Source organism: Melanostigma gelatinosum (genome assembly GCF_949748355.1).
Source record: "Melanostigma gelatinosum genome assembly, chromosome: 23".
In the NCBI taxonomy this organism is placed as follows: domain Eukaryota; kingdom Metazoa; phylum Chordata; class Actinopteri; order Perciformes; family Zoarcidae; genus Melanostigma; species Melanostigma gelatinosum.
The window spans coordinates 2,708,539-2,721,237 of NC_136656.1; the positions used below are offsets into that span (position 1 = coordinate 2,708,539).

At 45.4% G+C, this 12,699-nt stretch overlaps 2 protein-coding genes across 3 annotated transcripts; one reads left to right on the forward strand and one right to left on the reverse strand.

Moving 5' to 3' along the window:
- Positions 1 to 259: 259 nt before the first annotated feature.
- On the reverse strand, positions 260 to 3,365 carry LOC306796255 (uncharacterized protein). The gene is made up of 2 exons (XM_079295100.1): positions 3,277 to 3,365; positions 260 to 1,275 (listed from the first exon to the last, which is right to left on the reverse strand). The coding sequence occupies exon 2, from the start codon at positions 1,267 to 1,269 to the stop codon at positions 370 to 372; it is 900 nt and encodes a 299-aa protein (XP_079151226.1). The 5' UTR covers positions 1,270 to 1,275; positions 3,277 to 3,365; the 3' UTR covers positions 260 to 369.
- Positions 3,366 to 4,669: 1,304 nt separating this feature from the next.
- ccnb3 (cyclin B3) lies at positions 4,670 to 11,325 on the forward strand. 2 transcript variants are annotated; one of them, XM_079295429.1, is made up of 12 exons: positions 4,670 to 4,810; positions 5,032 to 5,163; positions 5,635 to 5,718; positions 7,011 to 7,123; positions 8,136 to 8,283; positions 8,374 to 8,472; positions 8,571 to 8,663; positions 8,821 to 8,958; positions 9,227 to 9,382; positions 9,499 to 9,648; positions 10,460 to 10,590; positions 10,685 to 11,325. In XM_079295429.1, the coding sequence occupies exons 2-12, from the start codon at positions 5,092 to 5,094 to the stop codon at positions 10,752 to 10,754; spliced, it is 1,254 nt and encodes a 417-aa protein (XP_079151555.1). In that variant the 5' UTR covers positions 4,670 to 4,810; positions 5,032 to 5,091; the 3' UTR covers positions 10,755 to 11,325. The 2 variants fall into 2 exon arrangements, with proteins under 2 accessions (XP_079151555.1, XP_079151556.1); XM_079295430.1 differs by having other exon boundaries at positions 4,709 to 4,810; positions 5,035 to 5,163.
- Positions 11,326 to 12,699: the final 1,374 nt, after the last annotated feature.

The window sequence follows — 12,699 nt, forward strand, 5'->3', positions numbered from 1 at the left end:
TCCATTACAGTTTTACTGCCAAAGTACTTTTTGTCCATCTTGGAATAAAACCATGACCTCAGGTTCCTCATCCAGCTTCTAAAATATCCAGCTTCCACAATAACCGTGTCATTGAAAGTGCCACGTTTTCTTTTTTTGTTGTATCTCTGGTCATTGTTTGCAATAAAAAAGTAATAATTCACGAAGAAACTCTTCTTCATCTGGATGAGCTTTAACCGAAACTTTATTGAGAAGTTAAATGTAAAACAAAGCAGCCATTGTAACAACATATTGCAGTAAACCACATTTTAATGAGAATGTCAGGTTTGGTTTGTTATTATTTTTCTTGCCAGACATCACTAATATGATCCCATTAAACACAGTAAGATACTAGACGAGCGTTTTAGCTTCATCGAGGGAGGAGGTGATGATGGTTTCAGCCAGTTGGTTTGCCAGCAGGTGAAGATCTTTATCGTCGGCTATCTGCTGTCTGAAATTGTCACTTAAGACGAAATCAATGATGTGGCATGAAAGAGCCTCAGCAAAAGCCTCCATCTTGGCTCCGCAGCGAGATCCTACTTCTAAATAGTCCCTTGCCAAATCATCCGTGGACAGCGAGCGCATCAGGTGCTCCATCAACTCCACCTGGGGGTCGCCGGCGGCCCCGTCCTCTTCGTCCTCTTCGTCCTTTGGGGTCGGCGGAGGAGTTGACGGCAGGTAAACATTGGCCAGGCCTCCTTTTAGCTTCCTGGCGAAACTGCGTCGGCTCCTCTCGAGCTCGGGGAGGAGAGGCGTGGTCGGAGGGGCGTCGGGGTAGTCGAGGGATCCCGAGATGGGGAGCCCCGGCTGGGACAGAGATGGGTAACAGTGCTGGGTGTCTTTGGAGGTCTGGATTTCTTTGCCTAGATTCATCTCTGTGGATCTTCCGCTGTAAGATTCGTCCATAAAGGGCAGATCTTTAGCCTGTCCACCATCCATCTTTACCCCGGCTGAACTCTGGGAGCCCTCCAGATGACCCGCTACGTTTTGACTGCTAAACACTTCCCTCAGAGCGACCTCAATGACTGCTGAGGCTAACTCTTCGGCTAACGTCTCCTGGTTCTGATTAAAGCTGGACGCCCGGCGGTCCACCTCAGGTTCCAGCGTCTCCATTTGGCTTTTCAATGACTGGATTATGTTCTCGGACATATTTTGGGCAAACTCCTCAAGAACCCCAATGTTTAGGTGGCTTCTCCTGAGACCTTCAGGAGACGGCTCCTCCACCTTTTGATCAGCACTCACTGCCGGCATCGGATCCTGTGAGGACAAAAGCAATAATCTTAATAAAAGCAACGGAAATATTGCCTTTCCTGGAGGCTCTTTTCTTTTTGGGAGAAGAATATAGTGAAGGCCAGGACAAGCAGCACAAACAAGACTCCAATGATGGTGTGAACCGCTGCCTCGTCCCTATGATTAGTTCATTATTTTTATTATATTTTTATTAGATTAGAGAAGAAATCAAACTGAGGGAATGTTAAAATGTATGTATAAGAAACGGCAAAAGATAAAGTAATCAGGACGGCTGTGAAGAGGAGAAGAAAACATGACGCTGACACAACAGAAAGTCCCCTTTTGAAGCCTCAGATGAGAGTAAGATGGAGGCCTCGACCACAGCCTGTCACCATGTGAGCTGTACCGCTGCAGCCAGAATGTGACGAGCAGCAAGTACTTGGCGTCCACGGCGGCATCCTGTCATTTTCTCTAAACTATGTTTGCATCTGTAGTTAATGGAGATAGAGCTGTGTTTGATGATCGTCTCTATCGAGTTTAGAAAAACAGAAATAGAGCAAAGCAAATGTTACATGAAATGTGTGATGTTGTTTATCTGTGATGGCATCTTTATCCATTTCAACACGATGAAGAAGGGAAGCGTGGGCTTAGACTGCAACTTCTGGTTTAAAAGTGTGTTCGTGCAAACAGCTATAAATATGGAGTAACATAGAAACTAATTGAGCTGATACTGTATGTACAAATAACTATTTGTTCTCTAATAGTTTAATAGTTTTGGAACAGTTGAACTTTTAGTGGGAATTCTCTAATTTGCTTTCTTTGTGAGAGTTTGATGAGAAGATTGATACCACGGTCGATATAAGCTTCTGCCAACAACTGCCGCTTAGCTTAGCACAAAGAATGGGCAACGGCTAACGCTAGCACATGACAAATTCCACCTCTAAAACTCACCAACACTTCATATCTCTGATAATTAAACATATTCATTTATAGGTGTGATATAATTTGGTTATTTCAAAATCAACATTTTCATATTCTGAAATGTACATTTTCAGTTTAACATTTACTAACTTGCTAGCATGAAATAGCAGAAGTTGCCTTACACAATAGCAGTTAGCTGTACTTGCTAACATTTCTATTGTTGTGAAACATCTAGCCAGCAGACAAACGCATTGTCAACAAATAAGCTTATTTAAAATCCTAAAATGATGTAATTTCACTCTTTCTTTAACCTCTCCTTGCTAACGTGACTTTATATCACCATTGCTAACATGCTAAATTGTTAGCATTTTGTGGCCATCTTGGGATCAAAATTATGGTTTAATTTGAGCATATCCAAGAATAATTTGATGTATAAAATATGTACATATCATAAAAATGTCACCCAAATCAGGTTCAAAGCATTTTTAACCAAATGCAGTTTGAGTTTCTCTAAACTTCATACTACCCGTGACACACGTCACAATATTATCCGGCCTTTTAGTTCAAGACTGAAGCGCAGATGTGGAACAAATTACCGATTAAACAAAGAATGTTTTCTCCTGGCAGTCTGATCTGGACATCATGATGGTCATAACATGAGCAGGCTACTTTATTCATGTGTTTCTTGTAAAACCCTGCAGTCTGCTGATTATGACGGTGCTTACTAACACACCTTGCAGTCTCAACATCCAATAACCAGCGCCTTGCCAAATGTACTTTTTCTTCCACACTTATTTCAGTGTTGCTACTTAAGCCCTCTACAGGTTTTAGAGTAAACATTTGCTCATGAATTACCGAAAACGTCTTCACACTGTTATCTTTTGTTTTCAACATTTCAAGTTAATCTTTGTCAGCACGAGAAAAACTGCACAGATAAGACCAAAGATTTAACGCCTCCAAAAGAGGATAAAAAGAACAATATTTCAAGGATTCCCGGCAGAAGGCAGAATTGCATCTCAAGGGCCAACTGGATAAGATTCAAGCCAAAAGTTACGTAAATGTACCACAAAATATTTGGAAATAAGACACAGGAAATATCAAGCTCACCAGTTATTAACGGTGGCTCACTGTTCGGTCTCTCCGGTGCAAATGAGTCGACACGGAAACAGGTTTGACAGACGACTTTACCCACTTCCTGTTCGTGTGAGAGAGATGGTGTGAGTGCTCATTTGCACTGACAACATAAAACAACGTTTACAGAAAGCTATTCTGCCTGTTTTATTCTTTTCTTCTGTTCATGAGGTCAACATGATGAAGAGATGTCACGAGGGGAGGAAGAGGAGGTAAAGCAACACAGATTCAGACCACTAGCTCAGCCAAAGAGAATTTTAAATATGGCACTTTTTATGTTTTTTTCAAGTTTGATGCACAACAGGCCTGTGTAATTTTGATGATGCACTTCGTCCACGACACCCCCGAATTCAGAGTTTTGGACTTTAATGAGACGTGATGTGCATTTTTCTTTAAAGGGAACATTCATAGATGATGATTCAAATTAACTCTCTTAAGACTGAGATACACTTTATGGGCTCTATTCCCGTTTTTTCAGACAATAATCAGAGGTGAATGTCCCAAACTGCAAACAGCTGGATGGATGTTACAGCTGCCAGCACCCCCCTCAGTGTATTACTGCCTAAAGGGAAATCATTGCATGACAGACCTGCGTTTCACAAGCATAAAACACTGGAGCTTTTTGGAGTTTCCATGGTCTTCATCAAGAGATGGAATGTGCAGATGTCATGATTGATCAATATCATGTAATTTAAGCTGTAAAACGCCACATTTTCTGTTCAATAACACATAAAACCTTGCATCTGGATACCTTAAGTACAATGACTTTGCAGATTCTGAACATTGGCTTCAGCCCTTTTATGATTTAATTTGAATAACGTCATGGAAATTGTGTGTGTCTATAATTATCAAATGCAGCATTTACAAATGCATAAACATTACAATAAAAGTGGAAACATATGTGTGATCATGTCTAATATATGTCTGTCCTGAAATAATAACCATCAGTTCATGGTCATGAGGAAAACATCAATAAACTACCTCCCATTTAAACTGCCATTTGTTGTCAGGATGTTTGAAAATCCTACGTGCTACCTCTTTCCAAGGTTCGTTGGATTTCTGTACAAGGAACCGCTGTAGCTGGGCGGGGTTATGTGAAAACTACATTTGTAATGGATAATTCTTAACTTTTTAAATCAAATAACAAAACAAAATATAAACATAACATATACAGTTCATAATCAGCTATTGTTTAAAAAAAATGCGCAATTAAACTGCTTTTAATTCAACAAATGCACCGCGCGGAGCCGTTACAGTAAAACCAACGCTTCCATCCTGCCAACGGCATCCCAAGCGACTTCCTGATTGGTCCGCACGGCTCAAATTCCAGCCAATGGGAACGCGGCGCAGCAGATTTGGATCCGCAGCTCATTTCCTTTTTGTTTAAGCTCTTTAGTCAACGAAGCAACACAAACACGGCGGATTTGGACTATTTACAACATTTAAACGAGCTTTATTCTGTGTTTTTCCTTCCGGAACTGAAGCAAACAAGCAGGAATTATAAAACACGGTAAGAAAAACTGTATAATTTTAACCTGATATTGTCCATGCAGAGCCAGTTATTGTGCAGAAAACACACAAAGATGCAACGTGTTGTGTTTAACTCACGTTACTCTTCTTATTTACAGATATTTAAAACTGTTTAAACCCGTTTAACACCACAGAGACACTGCACCCTATTTCGTTTTTTAACACCGACCCGCCATTTTTTAAATATTCATATGTATTTAGTAGATCAAAGTGCAGCCGCTGCAGAGTTCTTGTGTGTGTCGGTGAATAAAGGAGCCAGTCATGCCTCTACTGAGGGGGAAGAAACCCGCAGTGACTGCCCGGAGCAAGATGCCCAAACTCAGTGAGAACCAGGTAAAAATAATATAAATATATGTGCACTCATGTTCGTTTAAATATCCAGCTTTCATGCAGAGGATCTGTCTGTACCTGCATGCATGTCTTTTATTGTTGTTGTGACTGATTTCTATATTTCACATACTCTGCATGCTTTTATGTGTTGTTCCTCTGATATTGGATGTTTTTTAGTGTCTAATAATGCAGCATACTCTCGTCTTTAGTCCATGTTTCTATTTAACGTGGGTGTTATCTGCTTCTTGTGTTGATGTATGAGCCTCTGTGTTGCATGTCTTGTTAGTGCTTGACAAAGTATAAGATGACAGGAGGAGAGGCTGTAAACAGACGTTGCAGCATCTGGTCCTCGAAGTTGCATGGATGAACCTGCTATAAATGGATGCAACTTTCTTTCTTTTGTTGCAATTTGCATGCACGTGATCTGTGATTTAATGCCGTGTGTGTGTTGAGCTTCCTGGTTGTGTGTTGCAGGAGGAAGGCCCCCAGGTGAAGCGGTCCTCCTCTCCTCCGCACGGAGCCCCGAAGAAGAGGACCGCCTTCATCGACATCACGAATGTAAGTTCAGCATCCAGATTCAAGATCAATAACCTGTACGAGGAAGCGGCGTGATTACTGTGGAGCCCCGTGGATGTCTGCAGCACGGGTTAAAGGCAACGTTTGTCGGTCCGGGGGGGCGCCAGTGCTGATGGTCCGGGTGCTGGATGTGATGTTTCTCAGCCTCACCTGCTGCGTCCTGTCAGTCAGGAAGTTTGTGACCCACTGACAGGTGGAGGCTGCACAGTGAGCTGGGAGAGTTTGGATTGGAGTATTGCTGGGATGATGGTGTTGAACGCGGAGCTGAAGTCCACGAACAGAACCCTTCATATGTCCCTGGGGAGTCGAGGTGTTGCAGCATGTAATGCAGTCCCATGTTGACTGCATCATCCACCGACCTGTTTGCACAGTAGGCAAACTGCAGGGGGTCCAGCAGGGGTCCTGTGATGTTCTTCAGGTGGGTCAACACCAGTCTCTCAAAGGATTTCATGACCACAGACGTCAGGGCGACGGGCCTGGAGTCATTTAATCCTGTGATGGAGGATTTCTTGGGGACCGGGATGATGGTGGAGCGTTTGAAGCAGGAGGGGACTTCACACAGCTCCAGTGATCGGTTGAAGGTCTTTGTGAAGATGGGGGCCAGCTGGTCAGCACAGACTTTCAGGCAGGAGGGAGACACACCGTCTGGGCCTGGTGCCTTCCTGATCTTCTGTCTGTGAAAGAGCCGACTCACATCCTCTTCGCAGATCCTCAGTGCCGGTGGGGGGTCGGTTGGGAGAGATGAGGAGGCAGGGGGTGTAGATGGTTGTTAGGTGGGGGGTGGGGGGGTGAGGGTATGCTTATCGAACCTGCAGGAGAAGGCATGCAGGTCGTCAGCCAGTTGGTGGTTGGCCTCAGTGGGGGGGGGGTGGTCTCCTGTAGTTGGTGAGTACTTCCAGGCCTCTCCAAACTCACTATTTTTTCGTGGACTTTTTAAAAGCAATTTCACCTGCAAATGAAACGTGTCCGTGCTCATCGTGTATTTCAATCATCCACTTAGCGTGTGTGTGTGTGTGTGTGTGTGTGTGTGTGTGTGTGTGTGTGTGTGTCCCTGTGCTCTGTTTCTCCACTGAGCTGTGAGTTGATGCTCTCTGTCGTCTCACCTACTTGTGAAACGAGCACCGTGTTTGTTTGCCTCCTCGTTACCGCGTCGTTCCCAAAATCAACATATTTGGCACCGACGCGTTTAGACGCCGCCATCTTTCCCCCTCACTGTAAACCGCTGAGCGTTTATTCCTGTGACTCAAACCTCACTCTGACTGTTCCCGCCGCAGGCTCATAAGGTTCAGATCAGCCTCCCGGGGAGGAAGAAGGAGGCGGCGAAGAAGCAGGTGAAGAAAACGAGCGCCCCCTCTGTGTCCACGAAGAACCACGACAACCTGACAAAGTAACGCAGCCGAGCTTCAGATCCTCATCTTCATCTCCTTCAGAGGTGCCTGTTGTTTTTAAACTTCAACCTCTCTCTCTCTCTCTCTCTCTGTCTCTGTCTCTCTCTCTCTGTCTCTCTCTCTGTATGTCTCTGTCTCTCTCTCTCTGTCTCTCTCTCTGTATGTCTCTGTCTCTCTCTCTGTCTCTCTCTGTCTCTCTGTCTCTCTCTCTCTCTGTCTCTCTCGCTCTCTCTCGCTGTCTCTCTCGCTCTCTGTCTCTCTCGCTCTCTCTCGCTGTCTCTCTCGCTCTCTGTCTCTCTCTCGCTCTCTGTCTCTCTCTCGCTCTCTGTCTCTCTCGCTCTCTGTCTCTCTCGCTCTCTGTCTCTCTCTCTCTCTGTCTCTCTCTGTCTCTCTGTCTCTCGCTCTCTGTCTCTCTCGCTCTCTGTCTCTCTCGCTCTCTGTCTCTCTCTCGCTCTCTGTCTCTCTCGCTCTCTGTCTCTCTCGCTCTCTGTCTCTCTCGCTCTCTGTCTCTCTGTCTCTCTCTCTCTCTGTCTCTCTGTCTCTCGCTCTCTCTCTCTGTCTCGCTCTCTCTGTCTCTCTCTCTCTGTCTCTCTGTCTCTCGCTCTCTCTCTCTGTCTCTCTGTCTCGCTCTCTCTGTCTCGCTCTCTCTGTCTCTCTCTCTCTCTCTCTCTCTCTCTCTGTCTCTCTCTCTCTCTGTCTCTCTGTCTCTCGCTCTCTCTCTCTGTCTCGCTCTCTCTGTCTCTCTCTCTCTGTCTCTCTGTCTTTCGCTCTCTCTCTCTGTCTCTCTGTCTCGCTCTCTCTGTCTCGCTCTCTCTGTCTCTCTCTCTCTCTCTCTCTCTCTGTCTCTCTCTGTCTCTCTGTCTCTCTCTCTCTCTCTCTCTGTCTCTCTCTGTCTCTCTCTCTGTCTCTCTGTCTCTCTCTGTCTCTCGCTCTCTCTCTCTGTCTCTCTCTCTCTCTGTGTCTCTCTGTCTCTCGCTCTCTGTCTCTCTCTCTGTCTCTCTCTCTCTGCAGGTCTTCGTCAGAGAGCTCTGAGGGGTCGCCCGCTGAGCGAGAGACCAGCGATGCTGAGGAAGAGGAGGCAGCAGCTCCAGTAGAAGAGCTGGTGGCTGCTGCGCCTCCTGCTGTCTGTCAAGTGCCGGCACGCCATCAGAAACAACAAGTGAGGAGAAATCAAAGACGCTTCTCTTCTTCTTCTTCTCTTCGCTTCTTGTATTCACATGTTTTACTCGTATTCTCTCCGTGCTCGTAGATGCCAGCGGAGTTCGACGTCGACGCGGAGAACGCTGGGGACTGTTACATGTGTCCAGAGTACGCCAAGGACATCTTTGACTACCTCAAACAGAGAGAGGTGAGACCAGCTAAACACTGGTGTGTGTGTGTGTGTGTGTGTGTGTGTGTGTGTTATCGTCTGTATTCTCACTTCTCCTCTGTTGTCGTCGTCCTCAGGAGACGTTTGTCCTCTGTAACTACATGCCCGTGCAGCCCAGCCTCAACCCAGAGATGAGGGCCATCCTGATCGACTGGCTGGTGGAGGTGCAGGTGAGTCCACCTGGTGGCCTGCTGGCAACTACCAACAGAGATGATGTTTCAAGGGGGTGAAGTGGGCGAGCTCATGTATTTGTACCTTTAACAGAACGTAGTTGTTGCTGCCTCGTCGCTCTTCGTGCCGCTTGTTGACTCTGTTGATGTGTTTCAGGAGAACTTTGAGCTGTACCATGAGACCCTGTACCTGGCCGTGAAGATGACCGACCACTACCTCGCCAAGACGCCGGTCCACAGGGAGCTGCTGCAGCTCCTCGGCTCCACCACCATGCTCATCGCCTCCAAGTTTGAGGTAAAGAACATGATCGTTTGAGCACATTACTGAATTGTAAAAGTAGATTAGTCGTTTTGGGGTATTCTTATTTTACTCTTGTATAACTCGAGCATGGCCAGTGGGTTTTATTTTGAAAAACACAGACAGGAAACATGAATATTAAGATGTTTACAAGCTCATTTCAGATAACAGAGTAAGCAGCTTTAAAATCCACAACACCAGACGGATGAAGACACTTTCTCACAGTCGATTGGTCTCCCCGACTTTATTTTGGCGGTCCCCGCAGGAGTGCAGTCCGCCGTGTGTCGACGACTTCCTGTACATCTGCGACGACGCGTACAAGAGGGAGGAGATCATCTCCATGGAGGCCAACATCCTGCAGACGCTGTCCTTCGACATCAACATCCCCATCCCCTACCGCTTCCTCCGACGCTATGCCAAGGTGTGTGTGTGTGTGTGTGTGTGTGTGTGTGTGTGTGTGTGTGTGTGTGTGTGTGGAGCTCTTCACACTCTCTGTGAGGTCGTCCGTGGCTCATCTGATTGTGTGTGTCTCTGCAGTGTGTGAGTGCCGGGATGGACACGCTGACTCTGGCTCGGTTCTTCTGTGAGATGAGCCTCATGGAGGTGGCGCTGGTGTCGGTGAGAGGCTCGCTGCTGGCGTCCGCCTGCCTGCTGCTGGCGCTGGTCACCAGAGACCTGGGGGGATGGGTAGGTTCACCGCTGTCAAACACTCGCCAAAACCACGCCGGTAATCATAACCACAAGCTGTAAAAACTGTCATTATCGTCAGATTTTCATCTTTCCGACGGTCCTTGAACACATCATGCGTGACGAGCGCTTCAGAAGAAGCAACTCAAACAAAGCTTAAAATTGTGGAATTTCATCAGAAAGATTTTATTAAAGTGTCTCATTTCATATCTCGCCCTGAATAAACCCTTTGAAGGAAACAGATTCTGTCAAAAACATGAAATTCTGAGCTCCTCAGAGCAACTATGAAGCCATGATTGATTCATCTGAGGCCAACGGTCATGTGACAACAAATCAGTGAAAACTGTAAAGCGAAAATATAAAGAGTTCAATATGTATAGTATACATGGAGCCTCAATATTTTGATATATGGATTCCAGTGTTTTCCAATTTTTGTAAAAGAAATGATCCAAGACTCATTTTTCCTGAATTATCGCATTGTAACCGTTTCACTGCCGCTCAGAGGGTTAAGATGTCGTCTGCCAGGGTTTCGGCCCCCTCGTTGGCGTACGTCGCTCCTCCACAGTTTAACTATGGTAACGTCCGTTAACCGGTTGCAAAAGATCCAAGATGGCGACGACCAAAACGCTGAACTCGAGGCTTCGAAACGTCAGCGCACAAACCAGCGGGTGACGTCTTCTTCCAGCCTGTGGCTGCAGTGCACGTGTGAAACGTTCCTTAAAGTGAAGGCCTGACTTTAGACCTTCCCCTCCAGCGCTGACTTCTATATATTTAAAGCTAAACAGTTTCTTTCCGTGTGAATGTGCTGCAGAGTCCCATCCTGGAGTACCACTCCGGCTACCAGGTGTTGGACGTGGCGCCCGTCGTCAGAAATCTCCGCGAGATGCTTTCAGCTCCTCCGGACGACAAACTGAAAGCCATCCGCAACAAATACTCTCACAAGTAAGTTCAGAAAACAAGGTGGCATAAATACACAGGCAGCTTAATATCCTCCAGCGTGTCATATTCATATTCATATTCATTTCATATCTTTCAGGGTGTTTTTCGAGGTGGCGTCTCTGCCGTTGGTCAGCGGGGACATGTTGGAGGAAGTTCTATCTCAGTGACACGTCGCTCCCCAGAAAAAAGACAACCTTGCCCGTCTAAGAGGAAATGTTTTAAAATTCTCCCTCACACCTGTATATACTTTGTTGATATGTTTAATATTTATACACGGCGTCTTTCCTGTCTTTTATATAACGTGGAAATAAATGTTTAATTCCAGTTCTGTGATGAAGAGTTCTTCTGTTCTGCCAGTTTATTGTTGTTTTTAATGGCTTTTATCGTGTTACATTTGACTGCCCAGTTGTTTTTTTGGCATTGATTTTTATAAGAGGATACAAAGGAAAAAAGATCTTACTTCATGTGTAACTTGTCAGCCCGTCAGTGTGTCACTAACACAAGTTTTAAGGTTCAGTAAACGTTTTCCTGATGAATCATGCAGCAGCCCCAACATCTGTGCCTGTCGACACATCGAGGTCAGCAGCGCTGCTCGTGGGTTTCCATACGCTGCACAGTGTTTATCATGTTAATATCACCACGCTAATCGTTTGTATAAAAGACCACCGGATGATGCTGTGCTGTTTGTAAATGGCTGTCATGCGCGCTGTTAAAATAAAGTTTCTTTTTTTTGTCATGTGTTTTGATAAAATGGTTGTTCGTCATTTGGGTTCCATGATTGATTTAATTGTTTATGAATGAATCTGCTGTTTGTCTTGATGTGTATTTATTTAATTGGAGGTCGTTACGCTGGACGGCCACTAGAGGTCAGTGATGCTCCACGTTCCTCCAGACAAAGGAACAACTTATCATATATGATATCAGTTTCTCTAGAAACTCCGGTAGATTATTACAGTGTGATTGTTATTATTACCACGTCTTGTTTGTCTTAAAGGGAGACACCTCGGGCAAAAACATTGTTTTCCATCCAATGGTTGATTTTGGGACAGGCTAAGGTACAGTTAGGTATCTATAACCCAATGCACGCTGTGATGAATGTTTCCACCGTCTGTCCCTGAGGCCGTTTGTTCTTTTCCCTTCAGCCTGGAGCAGCTTGCAGACATTTACAGCTAAATAAGCTGCCTTCAATTCGAGCTTTTAGAAATGTAGTGGAGGGTTTGGAGGATAATTCAGATGGTGTTCCTGGTCATGTGACTGTACTTTATACTTTATACTGTGTTATTAGTTTGTTTTTTCAACCGTGCTGAAGTTCCTTAAAGCTGCATTCTCTCTAGTGTCCACCAGGGGGCGACTCCTCTGGTTGTATAGAAGTCTATAGAAAATGACTCTACTTCTCTCTTGATTTATTCCCTCAGTAAACATTGTAAACATGAGTTTATGTCTCAATCTCTAGTTTCAAGTCTTCTTCAATACAGCATGATGTTCATTTAGTACATTATGGTCCATTTAGAGTCACACAGACCATAAAGCAGGGGATGCTTTAGGGCGGGGCTTCTGTGATTGACAGGTTGCCACCACAGCGTTGTCCGGTCTGGGGGTTGTTTGCAAACTTTAACTCTTGTAATTGTAACATTTTGGTTGCTTAGAAATGTCTTATTCAGCGTTGGGTACTTAGCTCCTCCCTCGCGTGTCTCTTCTGGTTGCAAAAAACCAAGATGGCGACGGCTCTGTGTCATTTCTACATTGCTCCTCAGCTGAAAGTCTTTGGTTTGTGGTCAAACTTTCATCGTATAAACTACGAATACAACTCTCATGTGGCCTTTCCTGCCCTCGGAATCTTCAGATGACAATCACGGCCGGTGTAGCAGCTCCTGGTCTGAAGAGATTTGTGCGGATCGATGAGTCGAGCAGACGACAGCTCTGATTCTTAAACCCCCTCTTGCTGCGTCGTCCACAGAACCGTGCTGGCGCTGAGTGACAGCCTGACAGAGGCAGGTCGAGGTGTGGACATCGATTTTGTGTCCTCAGATGAAACTGGGACAGACTTTGGGCCTCGATAAATACACGTGAAAACTTTCCTCTTGTTGAGCAACGGCTTACATTTCATACCCA

Coding starts and splice junctions, on each gene's coding strand:
- LOC306796255 (XM_079295100.1), bottom strand. CDS start 1,269: ATGCCGGCAGTGAGTGCTGATCAAAAGGTGGAGGAGCCGTCTCCTGAA.
- ccnb3 (XM_079295429.1), top strand. CDS start 5,092: ATGCCTCTACTGAGGGGGAAGAAACCCGCAGTGACTGCCCGGAGCAAG. Junction 5,164..5,634: donor CCAAACTCAGTGAGAACCAG/GTAAAAATAATA, acceptor TGTGTGTTGCAG/GAGGAAGGCCCCCAGGTGAA. Junction 8,473..8,570: donor ACTACCTCAAACAGAGAGAG/GTGAGACCAGCT, acceptor CGTCGTCCTCAG/GAGACGTTTGTCCTCTGTAA.